The sequence below is a fragment of the Cenococcum geophilum genome, assembly GCF_001692895.1.
Source record: "Cenococcum geophilum 1.58 unplaced genomic scaffold K441scaffold_23, whole genome shotgun sequence".
Lineage (NCBI taxonomy): Eukaryota > Fungi > Ascomycota > Dothideomycetes > Gloniales > Gloniaceae > Cenococcum > Cenococcum geophilum.
In genome coordinates this window covers 1075648-1092726 of record NW_027137581.1, presented here as the reverse complement: position 1 = coordinate 1092726, position 17079 = coordinate 1075648, and the positions used below count along the sequence as shown (strand labels likewise).

The 17079-nt window shown below is 47.9% G+C and overlaps 4 protein-coding genes across 4 annotated transcripts; 1 reads left to right on the top strand and 3 right to left on the bottom strand.

Annotated features, from left to right (window-relative positions):
- Window positions 1-1635: 1635 nt before the first annotated feature.
- K441DRAFT_515480 (uncharacterized protein) lies at window positions 1636-1851 on the bottom strand (the record flags this gene model as incomplete). The annotated part of the gene is made up of 1 exon (XM_067642110.1): window positions 1636-1851. A coding segment is annotated over one exon (216 nt), but the record flags the coding sequence as incomplete, so codon positions are not given.
- A 2984-nt stretch (window positions 1852-4835) lies between these two features.
- K441DRAFT_121246 (uncharacterized protein) lies at window positions 4836-5684 on the top strand. The gene has a single exon (XM_067640019.1). The coding sequence runs from the start codon at window positions 4864-4866 to the stop codon at window positions 5449-5451; it is 588 nt and encodes a 195-aa protein (XP_067503656.1). The 5' UTR covers window positions 4836-4863; the 3' UTR covers window positions 5452-5684.
- A 545-nt stretch (window positions 5685-6229) lies between these two features.
- Window positions 6230-9417, bottom strand: K441DRAFT_687345 (uncharacterized protein; the record flags this gene model as incomplete). The annotated part of the gene is made up of 2 exons (XM_067652086.1): window positions 6230-7816; window positions 7870-9417. 2 exons carry the CDS (start codon window positions 9415-9417, stop codon window positions 6230-6232), a joined length of 3135 nt encoding a protein of 1044 aa, XP_067503655.1.
- Window positions 9418-11301: 1884 nt separating this feature from the next.
- On the bottom strand, window positions 11302-12192 carry K441DRAFT_660428 (40S ribosomal protein eS8). Its single transcript, XM_067648696.1, has 3 exons — window positions 12157-12192; window positions 12036-12104; window positions 11302-11986 (listed from the first exon to the last, which is right to left on the bottom strand). The coding sequence occupies exons 1-3, from the start codon at window positions 12159-12161 to the stop codon at window positions 11449-11451; spliced, it is 612 nt and encodes a 203-aa protein (XP_067503654.1). The 5' UTR covers window positions 12162-12192; the 3' UTR covers window positions 11302-11448.
- Between the last annotated feature and the right edge of the window lie 4887 nt (window positions 12193-17079).

Genomic DNA, 17079 nt, shown 5'->3' with positions numbered 1-17079 from the left:
CATCTAAAGCATCGTTAAACTTCTACCCTATAGTAGTATAGTCGGGCTTTATACTAGAGGCTGTTTATAACTACTCCTTTATAAGCTACTATAGTCTACATTTCTTAGGTTAGTAGGTTAATTATTAGGGTACTGCGTATTTTAGTCTTTTAAGGCCCCGGTGTCTCCCCTATGTATATTATACGCTCTTTTTTATATAGCTATACGATTCTAGTTATCATAATCCCTAGGACTAACTTTTTAGTAGCCTTTATAATCCTTTAGATAATCTATATATTTATAGCGCCTTTCCCACTTTCTACTTATGTAGTAAGAGATACCCTAATTATTTTAACTAGGAAATCCTAGCAGAGAATCTTGTACTTAGGGGTGTCTCCCTAAGTAAGGGTCTAGTCCTTTACCTCCTAGTTAGGGAGCGTAACCTCTATATTACTACTGCGTAGAACCCTTACCACCACTGCCTTTAATATATATACTTTAATTAATATAAGGATCTATTCTGGGTCCGTTTCTACTGCTTTTAGTATATAAACCCGAACTATAGCTCTTACTAGTGCTACCCTAGGTATACAAAGGAGGGTCGCCAGTTGGGCGCCTGCGGTAATATTAGCCTATGTTAGTTTTACTGCTTACGTTATTAGTGGTTTCCACTCTTTTATAGCGTCTTTAATGCGCCTAAGCCTATCCTCTACTATATTCTAGTTCCTATTATACTTTATCTAGAGTTCCCAGGCGATTTAGCCTGCTTCTTAAGCCGCACGCACTACCCCTACGCGTAGGTATTCGTTTTCTCCCTTCCCTAGATCTTCCTTAATGTCTTTTAGGATGTCTATAAGTTTCTGCCATTTCTAGTTAGTGTCTTTTAGTTGTTGTGGTTGTGCCGCCCTTTATTATATTTGTTGTAGTGTCGCGTTTTTTTATACAGCGTCCATTCTTCGAGTCTGCTGCGACCCTCTAGGGTCGCGCATGCTTTCCGGCTGTGCTGCATACATTGGTTCTAGGGCATAATATGCCGTAGATTTGATTGGAGATGGTTATTTCTTTATTAGATGGGTGGTGGGCGTGTTCTGCTGCTGTAGCGGCTTTTTTCTAAGGGCTTATTTTATAGCTCTAGAATAAAGCTATAAAATAGGCCTCTATTTATAAAACATATACCTATATTAGTGGAGCTATAGGGGGAATTCTAAGAAAATATCATAATATTTGATACGATACGGAATATCGTATCGATTGTGGATCGTAGATTGTATCGAGATAAGATTAGATTTTTCCCAACCCTGAATCAACCTTAAATTCCTCGATGCTCTCACTGTCACAGACGCCCAATATGCCGAAAACTTTGTCTCTTGCATTCGAGCAATTTCGGGATTGGGCTAGCGCTAAATAATCTAGAAAACTAAATTTTCTGCCTCTCTGGCGCTGCAAATGCATAACAGCTAATGAAGAAGGCGTTTTAGAACCCCTCCAAATGACGTTCCGAGCGGCTCCTTCAGTAACGTTTCCAGCGGTTTCTTTAGTAACGGAGAGGAGTCCTATGTGCATTTTTTCCAGGAATAATGCAACTCTTATCCAAGGTATCCTGAAAGAACCACAACACATTATGGCTCTTTCACTGGAGAGTAGAACCTCTTGAAGTATCCAAACGCGAGACCGGTACGGCCGGGCAAGCAAGCTTCGTAGCGCCTCCCATTGCTCGGAATTTCCATTATCGTCGCGTACCAACTCTACCAGGTGATCATGGGGGGCGTCCCGAATCAAATCGAAAGCCAATCTAGTGTTTTCTTCCTCTTCACCCAGCCACATCATAATCAAAAATGCATTTATATATAATTGTGGCATCAACTTGATCTGGTGTGATTGATACATAGTGCATCCACCCATATCTCCAAAACCAGTCCGTCCCGTAATATCATCTGCATAAGCTTTGCGATGTAATCCTCTGGTCCAAATCTGCGCGACCTATCGGAGGGCGACTCTTCTTCATCCGTGGCTGCGCGAAAGGCATCACATAATGAATGCAAAGCAGCCCAGAGATTCGTCAACACTGGGGCTGTTTTTCCATCCACAGAGATAGTTTTGTGCAGTTTTTGCTCCCCCCAGACATACGAGAGCGCAAGGTACGGGTACTCCTAGTCGAAAGTGTAGTGGATCAACTCGTATTCAAGTGTCCCGCTCCGGATACTGGCGGATGACTGTCTCAGTAATCGTATTTCTTGTCGATTTTGATCCGGCGGATGGTACAGAATAGCCATGTTAGGTATTACGGGCTGGCCCCGGTAGTCGTGTTCCTGACGTGGATTAAAACCTTTATCAAGAAGCCACTAATATTTTAGTGACGTGCGAGCAAGATCCGAACGATCGAGGCATTTGTTTAAATGAAGGGCAAGGTTGTATAAGGCTGCACGACTGTCTAAATGCCTGATTTTTCAGTTAAGCGACTCTTTCAGCCAAACATGCGGATCGTTGGTACCCCCCAACGAAAATTTTGACCCGAGTTTATGATTAATAAGCCGATTAATTAACCCAAAGCTTTAATTTAGAGCCTTATTGTATAGAGCTTAATTAACATATACTAGTAGGTATAGATTTGTTTCGTAAATCCTATACTTTCGTCGTGCTTTATAGTAGGGGGTAAGCTTTAGGCGGAGCCTTATGCAGAGCTTTAATGGAGCCTTATATAGAGCTTTGGTAGAGCCTCATACAGAGCTTTAGTAGAGCCTCATACGGAGCTTTATGCAAAGCCTTGCGCAGAGCCACGTGCAGACATATAGACGTGCAGACGTATTCTGGCGATTAACTACAGAGACATTTGTAGAGACTATTGTATAGGCAATTGTATAAGCGTTTGATTAATCGTTTGTACGGGCGTTTATATGGGCAATTAATTGATTAATTAATTGTCTAGATATTTGTAGAGCCGTACATAAAACAATATATAGAGCCGTTTATAGAGCCGTTCATAAAGACGTTTATAGGCCGTTTAGTTAATTAATTAATTAATCATATAGGCATTTATATAGGCAATTAATCGATTAATTAACTAATTATATAGGTATTCGTACGGGCGATCGTGTAGATGTTTATAGAGCCATTTATAGAGCTGTTTGTGTAGACGATTATAGAGCCTTCCTAGTATATCAGTACTACATATTAGTAGAGCTTTAGAGCTCCGTATTAAGCTTCAAGTAGAGTTTCGAGTAGAGCTTTAAGCTCAAGGGGGAAACCCCCTTAGACCCCCATGCGCACTACGTGCTCTATTTACTACATAGGCAGAGCTCTTACAGAGGATTTAGTAGAGCGTTTAGTAGAGCTTTTACAGAGCTTTATATAGAGGTTCGTATAGAGCTTTTATAGAGCTTTTGCAGAGCTCTATATAGAGCTTCGGTAGAGCTTCGTATAGAGCTTCGGTAGAGCTTTATACAGAGCTTCGGTAGAGCTTCGTGCAGAACTTTAGTAGAACTTTGGTAGAGCTTCGTGTAGAGCTTCAGTAGAGCTTTATCTAGAGCTTTAGTAGAGCTTCGTATAGAGTTTTAGTAGAGCTTCGTGCAGAGCCTTATGCAGAGCCACATACAGGCGTTCGCACAGGCGATTAACTGCAGAGACGTTTATAGAGACAATTTTATAGGCAATTGCATGGACGTGTGATTGATCGTTCGTATAGGCGTTTGATTGATCGATTGTATAGGTGTTTAATTAATTAATTAATTGTATAGGCGTTTATACGGGCAATCGTGTAGACGTTTGTAGAGCCGTTTATAGAGCCGTTCGTGTAGACGATTATAGAGCCTTCCTAGTATATTAGTGCTGCGTATTAGTAGAGCTTTAAGCTCAAGGGGGAGACCCCCTTAGACCCCCCCTGCGCACTGCGTGCTCTATTTACTACGTGGGCAGAGGTCTTACAGAGGCTTTAGTAGAGGCTTTAATAGAGCTTTTAGTAGAGCTTTTGCAGAGGTTCGTACGGAGGTTTATGCAGAGCTTTTATAGAGCTTTAATAGAGCTTTAAGTAGAGCTTTAATAGAGCTTTAAGTAGAGCTTTAAGTAGAGCTTTAAGTAGAGCTTTAAGTAGAGCTTTAAGTAGAGCTTTAATAGAGCTTCGAGTAGAGCTTCGAGCAGAGCTTTAATAGAGCTTTGAGCAGAGCTTTAATAAAGCTTTAAGCAGAGCCTCTTGTTTTTAAAGGCCTTATAAACGACTTTATAGAGGTTTAAGTAGAGGTTTATATAGGCGTTTATGCAGGTATTCGTGCAGGCATTCGTGCAGGCGTTCGTATAGACGTTTGTAGAGACAATCGTATAGACGTTCATATAGACGATTGTATAGGCGATTATAAACATTTATAGACGTATTATAGAGCCGTTTATAGAGCCGTTTATACGGACAATCGTATAAATAATTATAGAGACGTTCGTAGAGACGATCGTAAGACTTCCTAGTATATTAGTACTGCGTGTTAGTAGAGCTTTGGAGCTCCGTATAGGGCTTTAAGCAGAGCTTCGAGCAGAGCTTCAAGGGGGAGACCCCCTTGGACCCCCCTGCGTACTGCGTGGTCTATTTCACTGCGTGGCTAGTACACTGGGTGGGTAGAGGTGTTGTAAAGTCTTTTGGTAGAGCTTTTGTAGAGCTTCGTGTAGAGCTTCATGTAGAGCTTTTGCAGGGCTTTGGTAGAGCTTGGTGCAGAGCTTGCAGAACTTTGGTAGAGCTCGATGTTTTGAAGTTCGTCACGTGGATTCTGCCACAACTTACCGCGCGCACTTTTTTTTAACCAATGAGAAGCTGGCTTGGCGGGAGTTTGAAATCCAGAACCCGAAAATATAGACCACTCGTACCTCGGGTCAATCAGGAAGCTCTCATTTTTTAGTGAAAGTATGTTAATTTGCGTCTTTTCCATGTATATATCAAAACGCTCGCCTTCCTTACATAATCGCACCAACATCGCTATGCCCCACACCAGCTTTGATAGTGCGACCTCGTTGGGAATTGTTGGACCATTAGCAGCAGGCCGCAAGAAAGCAGGATTGAAGTCGTGGACAAGCTCGGGTGCCCTTGTGGAATCGCCATCTACAAGACGACGCGACCCGTTAATAGAGGTGTTACGTGTGATTGTTACGGGCATATTTCCTGGCTCCATTGGAATCACTGGAATGGAGCTGCGATCTCCCTTAGATGCCGATGACCACTTTCCCGGGCGCGGAGGAACCATAAGTAAAAGCGAAGACCCAAATCGACTCGGCAGCAATGCTATAGCCGGAGCCATATACTACAATGAAAACTCACACCTCATCCAATCACGCGTTTCCTTTTCCACAACCTCCTCGACCTCGCGATCCGGAGCTAATTTCTGGAAGCCCTGGAAAGCTGTTCGCGACGCCCGCCGATTTTGCCGCAGGGTTCCGAATCACAAACACCATTTCTGCTTCGCTGACGCTCCTCCAAGGCCCACAAAGCCGAACTAAAGTCAAAAAGCGAATCAAGAAGCGCCTCTCCCGACCCCAGAGCCCCCGAACACATCCACCCCCGCCACCACCACCCTAACCCGTCAGCATCTCCTCCACCTCAACCAGCTCGCTGCACCTCGCCGCGCCGCCTTCCCTCCTTCCCCCTACCAACGAAAGCACACTAGAGTCCACAAAGTCCACCTCCACATCCCCAGCGTCTCTCCTCACACGCTTTGCCGCCTTGGCCGGGGGTATGGCTCGCTCATTCTTTCCGTCCACCACTAGCAACTGTAATTGTGGACTTTCGATTTGGGAGTGCGCATGAGTGAACGGAATGATATAGGGTTTTGATAGTAGAAGAAAAGAAATTAATCGTATAATTACAATAATTGTACTTCCGCCTTATTCCCTTCTCTATCATCCTCGTTGTCTACCTCCCTCCTTCCCAACAAATTCTTTTCTTCGAAAACAAAAAACTGAGAAAAGAAAGCACCGGTAGCCCCGCTGTCAGTTCAGCTTCTGTGTCGTAAATCATCACTTCGTCAGCCAACAGCCTAACAGCCCATGCCGGCGCCCGAAAACGATGAGTCCATGCCCTACGCTGATGCAGATGCCTGCGCCGTGCCCTCTTAAGGGGAGGGGGAAAAAAAGAAAAAAAAACTCCCCAAGAATCCAGAATCCAGAATCCAGAATCCAATATCCAGACCTAGTTGCAGCCCCAAATCCAAAACCAGGTCTCCCTTCCCTCCCTGCCTCCTAGCTCATTACCCAAAAAAGCCTCCTAGTTCCTACCACACTAATCTCCAGCATTCGCCGGATTCTTCAAAAACAGCCTCATCGTCCCGCCCACCTTGCCCAAATCGCCAAAATCCCCCTTCACGCCCCCAGCACCAGTCCCAGCACCTCCCCCTCCAACACCCAGTCTACCCGCACCCTCAACCTCACCCTTGGCCCCGCCTCCCCCAGCAACACCGGTATTAGACGTGTTGACATGCCCCGAGACACGGCGCGCCTGGTTTATCATACCCTCAATCCACTCGAGCTTCTCGCCGGACAAGTCCAGCTTCTTGGCCTTAGGACCCGCCAGCCCGACCTCGTTCCCGCTCCACGACACCCGGCCCGACGAGCCCGACGAACCGCCAGATTCGCCCACCGCCGCAGCCGCAGCCGCCGGCGTCGTCGTGATGGACGGCGTGAGCTGCACCGCGTCGAGAGCAGATGCCTTTCCGGGCGTCACGCCAGGCGTCGCCGGGCGGCCTCCCACCGGCGTGCCAGCCGCGAAGCGAAAATCCTTCTTGCTAGCCGCGCTGCCAGGCCTGGCACTCGCATCGCCAGTGGCCGTCCTCGCGGTCGCAGAAGTGGCAGCAGCAGTGGCAGTGGCGGTGGTAGAGCCGGGCGGCTCGAGACCAAGCACCTCGAACTTGCCCTCCGACACGGTGCGGCGCCCGTGGTGCTCGGCGTACTGCCGCAGGTACTCGCCCAGGTCGGCCCACCCGCCGCCGACGCGCACCATGACGCGCTCGCCGTTCTCGCCCACCCGCCGCACGAACAGCTTGATCGGCTTGTCCTTGCCCGGCTGCGTTAGGTGGTACAGCTTTATGTCGGAGTCCGAGCCTGCCGTGCCGCCGCGCCGCGAGTTGCCGCCCGCATGGGAGGACGCCTCGGAGTCGTGTTTTACGGGTGAGAGGGTTAGTTCGGGCGATTTGACGCCACCGGCGGCCCGGGAAGCGCGCAGGGAGTTGCTGGGGTGGCTGCGCGTGTTGCCGAGGCTGGAGGCGGCCCGGGGGTGCTTGATTTCGGACGCGTCAGCTTCGGGACCCGATGTTAGGCGGATGTGGGCTGGGATTGTGGTGAGGATATTGCTGATTTGGCGCTCGAGGTCGTCGGTGGAGTTACTGTTGTTATTGTTGTTGGAGCTGGAGGGGGAGAGGGCTTGTTGTGCGAATTGGGTGGGTGGCCAGGGTTGTTTTGCATCGGAAGATTCTTTGGGGTCTTTCAGAGGACGACGTTTGGCCATGGCGGAGTTGAGAGGTGGCCGTGGCAATTTGGCCTGGCGGTTGGTGCCATTGCGGAGGGAAGGGGAGTCTTCGATCGTGCTTTGTGGGCTCGATGTCTGCGATATGCTGGAGGATATAGAATCGACGCTATCGCGACGGAATCTGGAATTAGGCGTCCGCGGCCGTTGTGGTACGGATCTGGGGGTTTCTGGCAACGGAGGCCTTTCGGCTGCAACAGCCAGAGGACTTGAGAACTTGCTTGGCGGCACAGATTCCGCTCGATCTGTATTGACTGGCGGTTGTGATATGCTGTTTGAACGGTCGCGAACAGGAGATGAGACATGAGAAGAGGCGCTGCTACTTCTCCTGACGTGAATGCTTTTGACCTATAATCTCGCATTAGCAAACTAATTCAACCGAGAGTAACACATATACAAACCTGTGCCCTCGAGAAGCTTTCAATCGAGGTAACGGAGGCGCGTTTCACGATGGACGGTTCCGGTCTGGTCCGCACGACTTCTTCCCCATCCTCATCTAGAATCGTTGGTTCGTGAGCTTCCGCATCATCCAGTACCGCTCCCATCATATTACCTTGGTCTTCTGATTGTGATTTAGGGAGAATCGTTTCCAATGGATGTGTGTGCTGATCTACAGCAGCCGGAATATCCAATCTTAGAGTCGGTGAGCGTTGTGGAACGTCGAGGTCATTTTCTTCGAAGGTCGGAAAATTTTCTCTTTGCAGATTTTCTTCCCCCAGCTCTTTTGGGGCAGCTATAAAAGATGGAGCAATCTCCACTTCCCTCGGCTTTCCATTAGATATTAGGTCGATTGAGGCCGGCTCGGTGACATGTAACGGTTTCGACTGGTCTAAGGTGGTTCCGTTCATGGATCTATCTGTTTTATCTGATAATGCCGGGCCTGCTTTCTGTAACGCTTTCATCCTTCGCACTTCGACCTCTAAAATTCTGCGTTGAGCCTCGACTGTCCATTGGCTGTAATCTGCCTCTAGATCTTCGAAACGGTCAATCCAATCTTCGGGCAGCACGTCTTCTCGGCCTTCCAGAGTGTCCAACATCCTGTCTAATCTTTGGCCCAAATCTGACACTCTCCTCCGAAGAACGATTGATATAGTATCGATGGCTTCTTTCCAGCTATTAAAAGCGGAATCTGACAAATCATGCTCCGATGGTGGTTTGATGGCCTCCCATCCCAATTTCATGGCCGTTTGAGCACTTTCAAGATCGCTCAAAAGACCTGGAGTGTCGCGTAATATAGATAGACGGGCCGACCATGTATCGATACTTAGCTTTAGCTGGGAGAGGCGTGGGAGAGCTTGTAGTAGGGTTTGAGTAATGAGTATAGAGAAATCATCTAACAGCGCGAACTGTGGGCGTTTTGTATCGTAGCTTGAGGATGGCCTCGATCTATTGGGACCATGTATATCCAGAATGTGTCCTTTGAGATCCTCGATTTCGAGAGTTTCCAGCTCTTGTTCCATGTCCTCGATACGTCCTTCGTAGGCCTCAACCTGGACTGAAAGGAAAGAACCCCAGTATTCCAACGGACCAATTGTGCCCACCTCGGCCGAATTTTCCGTGATATGTTCATTGAGATGAGCTTCCACGCTCTTTCTCCTCATTTCCCGGTATTCTTCATCCGGGACCTCGAAAGAACCAGTCCATCCCCATTGTTCGATCTCTTTGCACCAAGCCTTAAGTCTTTGCGCAGCTTTGGCGACCCTAGTACCCAAGTCCTTCTCTGCCGGTGTTGCCGTCTCGATACAGGCATATATTTTGTGTTCGTCGCTGTTGTTGTAGTGTATCGGGGTTTTGGTGAAAGCTCGAAGGGTTGTCGATGGGGAAAGCTCGCGGTAGCGGCTTTCATCGGAAGACTGGTTCGTCCTTCCATGGCGTCGCGGGGACATGGTAGGGGAGCTGGAGCGATTCTCGTAGATTGGAGGAGGAAAACGCGTTAGTAGCGCTGCCATAATCGCGGTTGGCATGGGGATTCAGAAAAGGCAATGTGTACATGAAGAAGGTCGGGAGAAGGATCATCGGTATAAGAGGCAATAGTTAGAGAGTTAGCTGTGTTGGCAGTTGGTGGCTATACGGTTAATAAAAGTGCCGTTGACGTGTTACAGCATGCAAGCCTGTCCAACATTTGGGCGCCGTCAGAATCGGGCAAAGCGTCGATACTCCAGAGCTACACCCCACGACACCAGCTGCGGAATATATCAAACCCAACTCCTACCTCTAAATATAATTGACTACTTGCTACTTTGACCTCATTTAGCATGAGATAGATGTCCAGTGGAAACCTTCACAAAAAGCTAATGCTAGCCGCATTAATTTATTGGACCCCGGTCTAAGCTTCGGGAGCAAATCTACAAGGAAGCAACCCTTGTCCCTTGAAGCATCCCAAATTTCTCCATTGAGGGCGAACGAGATCAGTCCAGCTAGTCACGCGGCCGCTCTCTAAGCTTCGTTTCCTGCTCGTCCACGGGAAAAAGGTATTGGAGCGACGTGGACGTCAGTCTATTGGCATAAGCCGTCAAGTACGTGTCGAGTGTAGTAAAGTATCTTACGGCACGAACACTTTTCTCTCTACTTTAAGAAAAGAAATTGTCTCAGGCAACGCATAGAATGGTCCATCGAGGCGCTCTCGACTCCCCGTATCTCACTCATTCGAAGCCTGGAATTCTAAATTAGCTTTCAGCATGTACGCATTTCGTTCGTTGATACCAGCAAACGCTCCTTATACTAGTTCTTTGAACAAAAGGGTCATCGCATCCTCAGAGGCTTTCCCTGCTCCGAAGTGTCACGTTTCGACAAATATTTGACCACCCTAATTATTATACCTATTGAAAATTGTGATCCTCGGGGAGGACCATGAAGTCTCACCCAAAGAGTCAATGAGCCGGGCTGTCGCCTGGTTGAAACCCAGCTTCAGACTTCATGATGCTAAGCTGCCTGCATGGGCTTACTTTAAGCCATTTCCCCACGTGTTCGCAGATTTGGAGTTATTGAAGGTGATGGAGGAGGCGTGGGAAACGCTAAAAAGATGATTTTAGTCTTACTGGCATCGAAAGGCTATTATGAGTCAATTGGCATATAGCAGGACTAACGAAGCACTTTAGAATAACACAAGACATAAAACATGAAGTTTTGTCAAATTTAGATAAACGTTCACTTTACTAATAGTAGCAACCGATTTTAATCCACTCTAAGTGAATTGAAACAGAATTCCTCACTCTAAGAACATTCCCCGATCAACTCCTAGTAGAGTTTACTACCACGCGCCCAAACTCGTTCTTTCTTATTTGATCGTGCTTTTAGAATGTGAAGAACTCAACCGCAGTTCCTTGGCCAACCCCCATTCAGCTCAACTCAAAAATTTCACCTCTCAGTCCAACCCTTCGACACCCTCAACCCTCGCGCAACCGCATCCAAAACAGCACTCCCTCCATTCGCTCAGCTATCTACACTCTCATTCTCAGGGCCTGGGAGGCGCGGACGCCGTGTGTGCTGTAGTTTGCACGGCTGGATGAATGAGGTGGTGTTGGGAGCTGGGAGGCATGAGGTGCTATTATAGTTGCACATTAGGTTGGCACTTGAGAGAGGTTAGTATGAGGATATGCTGAGGGTGGGAGGGGGATGACGGGGAGGGGGAGGGATTTGGTGGTACTGCTAATGCCCGTCATTTAGGGAGGGTTTGGGGATTTTTAAGAGGGAGATGAATTGGACAGGGTTGAATGACTCTAATATCATATGTTAGATGCTTCCTAGGGATAATGGAAATCATCACGTTGTGTGGCGAATTTTATGAGCCAGGATATGATCCGTAGTTAGATCCGATAGTTGTCACCAAACGTGTACGATCTTTGAAAGCGTCGGGTAGGGTAACGGGATTATTCAGCCAGCTTCGTTAGCAAAGAAGTAGCGCCATGCAGAACAGATACACAAATGAAGAACCGTTTTTGACCCGACCTGACCACAAAGAATCATCCATGACCGTTCCTCTACTTCCTGATAGCACGTTGGTAGAAAGCCAACTCCTCACCCTCCAAAATGTATCCATCGCAGCGACCACTCTGGCCGGGTCTCGAGGAGACGAGGGCGTATAGACGACCAGCCTCGAACTGCTTCTCCAGAGCAATCTCGACCTTGCCGGTAGCAGCAACGCGAGCAGCCTGCTTCTTCTCAATGCTCCTGCTCTTCTTCTTCTCCTCTTCCTTTTCAGCTCCAGCCTTTGTTTGCCTCCTGCGGCCTAGAGTCTGACCGTAGTGCGCCTCGTACCACTGCCTGAAAGGAGCGGCATCAACCTGAACGACGGCGGCTTTGGTGAGGGTGTTCGTGCGGACGAGTTCGTTGTTCGACGGGTGGAAAGCGACGGCAATCACACGGACTTTCTTGGCGATGCCTTCAGAGCCCCATGAGAAGTTGCCTGAGTCGAGACGGAGGGCGCGGAATTTGCGGTTGCCGCCTCGGGTGCGGACAAGATGGATGCGCTTAGCGCCAATACGGGTATTGGCGGGCTGGCGACCCTTCTCGAAAGCTCTAAAGCCATGTTAGACATGGGAATTAGATGCAATCGGTTTATGCATACCTCTTCTTGCGATAGTATGCTCTCTTCGCACCAGTCGCGGCGCGCTTGTGACGAGAGTCTCGTGAGATACTAGCGGTGAGTTAGGAGCGTGTTTGTAGAGGGAAGGGGGTTAGATAGATACCCCATGATTGCGGTTTATGAAGAAGACTGTCAACTCCAAGAAAAGTTCTCGTCAGCAGTGATCCTAATTCGTGGTTGTGGAGGAGAGCATCTCAAAATCTGGGGGCTGTTGCAAAGGTTGAAAGGTATTAGAGGCTAACACCGAAGCCCACCTAACCTGTTTATTCGGGAATAAAAAGGTGGTTGTAGGCTGTAAACATTTCGTGGAACCGAAAGTATTGCTCTGGTGAAGCTCTGCTGCCCTCCAATGGTCCTCTTGTTGCAGCCCTATATCCAGGTCTTCGAGTGTTCTCACCACTGAAAGGTGTACTAACCTATCAGTTCCGGCCTTCCTGCGCAATCGGTCGAGGGTGAGTCGTCGGGATGGTTTTGTCGTCGCAAGTCGAAGTCTTTGAGTAGAATGTGTGCGATTTCGTCGCTTACCGTTTTCACCTTTCCCGTTATGATTTAGTGTCTTGGCATGGTTTGAGTTTTGGCTCTGACTTCTCATCGCCAGAAACTCTTTTCCGACAATCGAATTAAGTAGAGCATATCCTCCTTGAGAGCTGCTAGTGAAATTCCCACAGCTAGTTTCTGCAGAGGTGTAACTCAGAAATCCTTCAAACTCTTAAGCTATTATATTCAAATGCAGGTCGGCAAACTCCCAAGGCGCTTAATAATAGTTAATTCCTTTCATGCTCTCCTATCAAACATTCCGCCCATTATTTATTTATACCGTTTTTCTACTTGTAGAAACTAAAGATCACTGCTTCCAGTGTTTTAATATAGGTTAAACGTGATCTCACCCCATGTAACCATTGTATGCCGCTGGGTATTGTTACAGATCTTATGCACGAAGCGTCATGACTACTTAGAGGAGAGTTGGACGAGTTACGGTTTTCTCATGAATCAGACCCTCGGGGAGAAATCCCGGTTCAACTTCGGCTCAGCCTCTGCTCAGGCAGCCACCCGTGGACTAGTCTATCTTCGATAAAAGTCACTTCTTCCGGTATTCTACGTACCTTCCTTTCTCTCTATCTTTCTAGCACTTTCTCCAAATACCTCCGTTCTTTATCGTGATAGCGCTAATAAATGCTCTCTTAGGAGGGCGTATACAAGGCGTGTATTAATGGAAATGCGACAATGCAGGGGCGAGGTTTGTCGTATAACGTGAATACTGATGTTATCAGAAAGGACTGTTTGATTACCAACTACTTGCTGACACGATGGAAGGAATTATGAATGCGCCATCGCCGACCTGCTGACATTTTCCAGAAAAATATATCCCAAGGAGCCGAACCTACGAAAGGAATGAAGGCAGTTGGTGAAGACAAGCCAACGCTAAAGGGATACCACCGCCAACGCCACACCACCAACGAGCCGAGACCATCAACCATCAAGGCCACAACCCTCAACCGCCGAGACCATCAACCGCCAAGACCATCAACCACCGAGGCCATCAACCACCGAGGCCATCAACCTGAGAAGTCTGACCAAGGAACCACTGACTGAACCTCCTGACTCATTATGCAACCTGTAAAACTGAAGATGATGAAAAACCGTCGATGAGATGAAGCGATAGTAAAGTGAACCGAATCCGGAGGCTGTCTGCGCAGGCATGAGGATCTGGAGAGAAGACTTGATCATCAGCCGCGTCTAGAAAGCGGAAACACGTTGCACTTGGCGGGATACTGCATTAGTAGCGGGAACCGCCCGATGTCGAAAGCAGGTTGCTATGGATGCACCGACCTGATTGCACGGTTGGCCTTATGGATCTGACCGAGACCGTGGATCATCAAATGAACTGGTGCCGGGAGTGTCTCCAGGCGGAATAGACCATCCTTAACCGCGGCGTTCTGGCATCCTCAGATGCACTTCCGGAACTGACGGAGATGGTGGCCTGCCGTGTCAACTTGTGTTGGGAGCGTCAGATACACTTCCACACTCGACACGAATGGTTCTGTCGCTTGTTCAACGGTTGCGAGACACACGGGAAGGATCGTGGCCTAGTGAGCTCGGTCGGGAGCTAATGGAATCATTAGCTTGTCGGTCGCTCCGAGGATGTAGCAAGACTCACAATGCTATCGGACCGATGATGAGAACCAACTCTGAGGTCGATGGGGACGGTCGAACCTAGAGCGAACCACGAAGCGGACAGCAGTCAGTCTTGTGCTGGCAGGTGCAGGTTTGATGTCTCAGATATAGACGGCTTCGCATAAACCAGACTGACCGGGGGTCAAGGCCGACCAGTCTGGTCTCGATTGGATGACACACCGGGCTCATCATTATCGCACTCCACCTGCCTTTGTATTCGATTGTCCGAAGATGCATAACGACGACCGATGATGACACTTGTTCTGAGGTCGATGGAACTGTCGAACCTAGAACGAACCACGAAGTGGACAGCAGTCAGCCCTTTGCTGGCAGGTGCAGGTTTGATGTCAGATATTGATGGTTTCTCATAGACCAGACCGATCGGTGGTCAGGGCCGGTCAGTCTGGTCTCGATTGGATGACACATCGGGCTCATCATTATCGCACCTCACCTGCCTTTGTATTCGATTGTCCGAAGACGCGTAACGACGACCGATGATGACACTTGTTCTGAGGTCGATGGGAACGGTCGAACCTAGAACGAACCACGAAGTGGACAGCAGTCAGCCCTTTGCTGGCAGGTGCAGGTTTGATGTCAGATATTGATGGTTTCGCATAGATCAGACTGATCGGTGGTCAAGGCCGATCAGTCTGGTCTCGACCGGATGACACATCAGACTCATCATTATCGCACCCCACCTGCCTTTGTATTCGATTGTCCGAAGATGCGTAACGACGACCGATGATGACACTTGTTCTGAGGTCGATTGGGGGCTTAGGTGGACCTGGGAGTGAATATGAAGATGTTAGCAAAAGCTGAATGGCAAAAGAGCAGAAGCTCATACTTGGGATATTGGGTTTGCTTGGGCGATCGGTCGGTAAGGTGGGTGACTCGGGAGTCCAGGGGGGTTTCGACGGGAAAGAAGAGAGTATAGAAAAGGAAATGGTGGAGATGTAGATTTTGCGTGTAACAAGAAAGACAAGATTGTATGACAAGAGACTCGTGATAAGGCCAGAAATTCTGAGCAATGATCACGCTTGAGCACGTTGTGATGATTAGAAAAGATGAAGGGTTCGAGGCAGTGGAACATATTTTATAGCTTCCCAAATTACAGATTGATGGGCGGTTTGTTTACTGATTGATAGTCAGCGAGAAGTAGCAAGATGTGCTCTTGGAAGCAGCGCTTCCTCTCGCTTTGACACAACCCCCTGATTGGCGCATCACTTGCATTTCAGGAAGCGATGCTATTGTATCCCCTGCTTGATAAACTGTGGAATGTCTTTTGGAAGGCAGTAGCCGTGTCTCACTGATTCTTAGCTATTGATTGAACGAGTCAAAGCAAGGTAACTGGAAGGAGTGTCTGCTGTTGCTACCATTTCTAGATTACGAAGAAATACACGACAATAAAACAACTGCAGTTGCCTTTAGTTGCCCTTGAATTTATTACTTATCGCTGAGTTAACCAGCAAAGGCTCGCCAAAATCCTGAACCTCATAGACCCCGACTCGCATCCAAAATCCATCGACGAAATCCGATAATGAAGAATCTAATAGTCTATCTGACAGAATTCAGAAAGTAGGAATGGGTGATACTGCGGGTAATGTTTTTGTAGCTGTGATACTGGCTCAGCAAGGCCGATGTCTCTTCACAGCCATAGATAATTGACTTGGATTGTAAGAGGCAACATCGTACCCGGGGATTAAGTCTACTATATCATAACACAGATATCCCTTGGCCAGTCAACTCACGTCCAACGGTTATCGATAAGAACTAGCCAATCAATCGTGCTGAATTCAACGCCTGTACTGGGGGGTGCAGGGCCTTAGTTTTGTGGTAATTTGATATGCGTGCCTGGTTTTAGGAGTTAAGTCACTCGATATAAAGTTGTTAGCACTTATCCTTCCTGCAGAACCGTACTTTACATTGTGGTAGGTAATTAATTGATGGAATCTATGTAGGTGCACGCGCTGTTTCGAAACTGGTGTTCGCGCACGGACCACTTACTCGTTGGACGCCAAGGGATAGAGAAGTGAGACGCTTGCTAGGGCTAAGTGAAGAAATGGACCAAGCCAAAGTTTGACCGAAGTAGGAGCTAAAAAAGGGAGCTCACGCTTCAGAGAGAGGAATGAAGAGGGAAAATTGCATCTCTTATATAAACCCGAGTAAGTGTAGGAAATTTCCTTGGACGGTGGAGTGACGGGAAAGAGAGCGGCGCATTTTGGAGCGGTGCTGCACTCTTTGTAAGAGTATGGAGCATAACTATAGGCCAAAAATTCGCTTGTTTTTCAAGTCAAACTAGCGTATAATCTATCACGCCTGCATATTTCTTATATTGCCGTGATTTGCCGCCTTCACGAAGGAAAATCAAAATATTAGAACGCGTACTTCCCTGGTCTCCCAAACTGCTACCCTCCCCCAAGTTATACCACTACTATAATAAATAGCTCTCCCGCCGGTGGCAGTGAGGCCTATAAGGGGTGGTTCAAAGAAAAAACACGCGTGGGAGTACGCGCTTACGACGAAGCAGGCTTAACACAGCGTCAAGAAATTATAAGAGGAACGCGGGATCTCTATTAATTAATTAACCATAAGTAGATAGATTAAAGCTAAATAGAATCGTTGTCATGGACCTTATATCGGCAGTAGTATGATTACTCAGAGAGGACATAAACGGACTAGTAGTAGAAGCGCGGGAGACGCTGGAACCAGTCGCACTATAGGACGAGGGGTAACCAAGTCATATAACGTGTCACGGGACCAGTTCGGAACGTGGGAACGTGGGAACGTACGTAACGTACCGACGTACTAACATACTGACGTACTTAGTACATTTCTTAGGCGCAGTATTGTG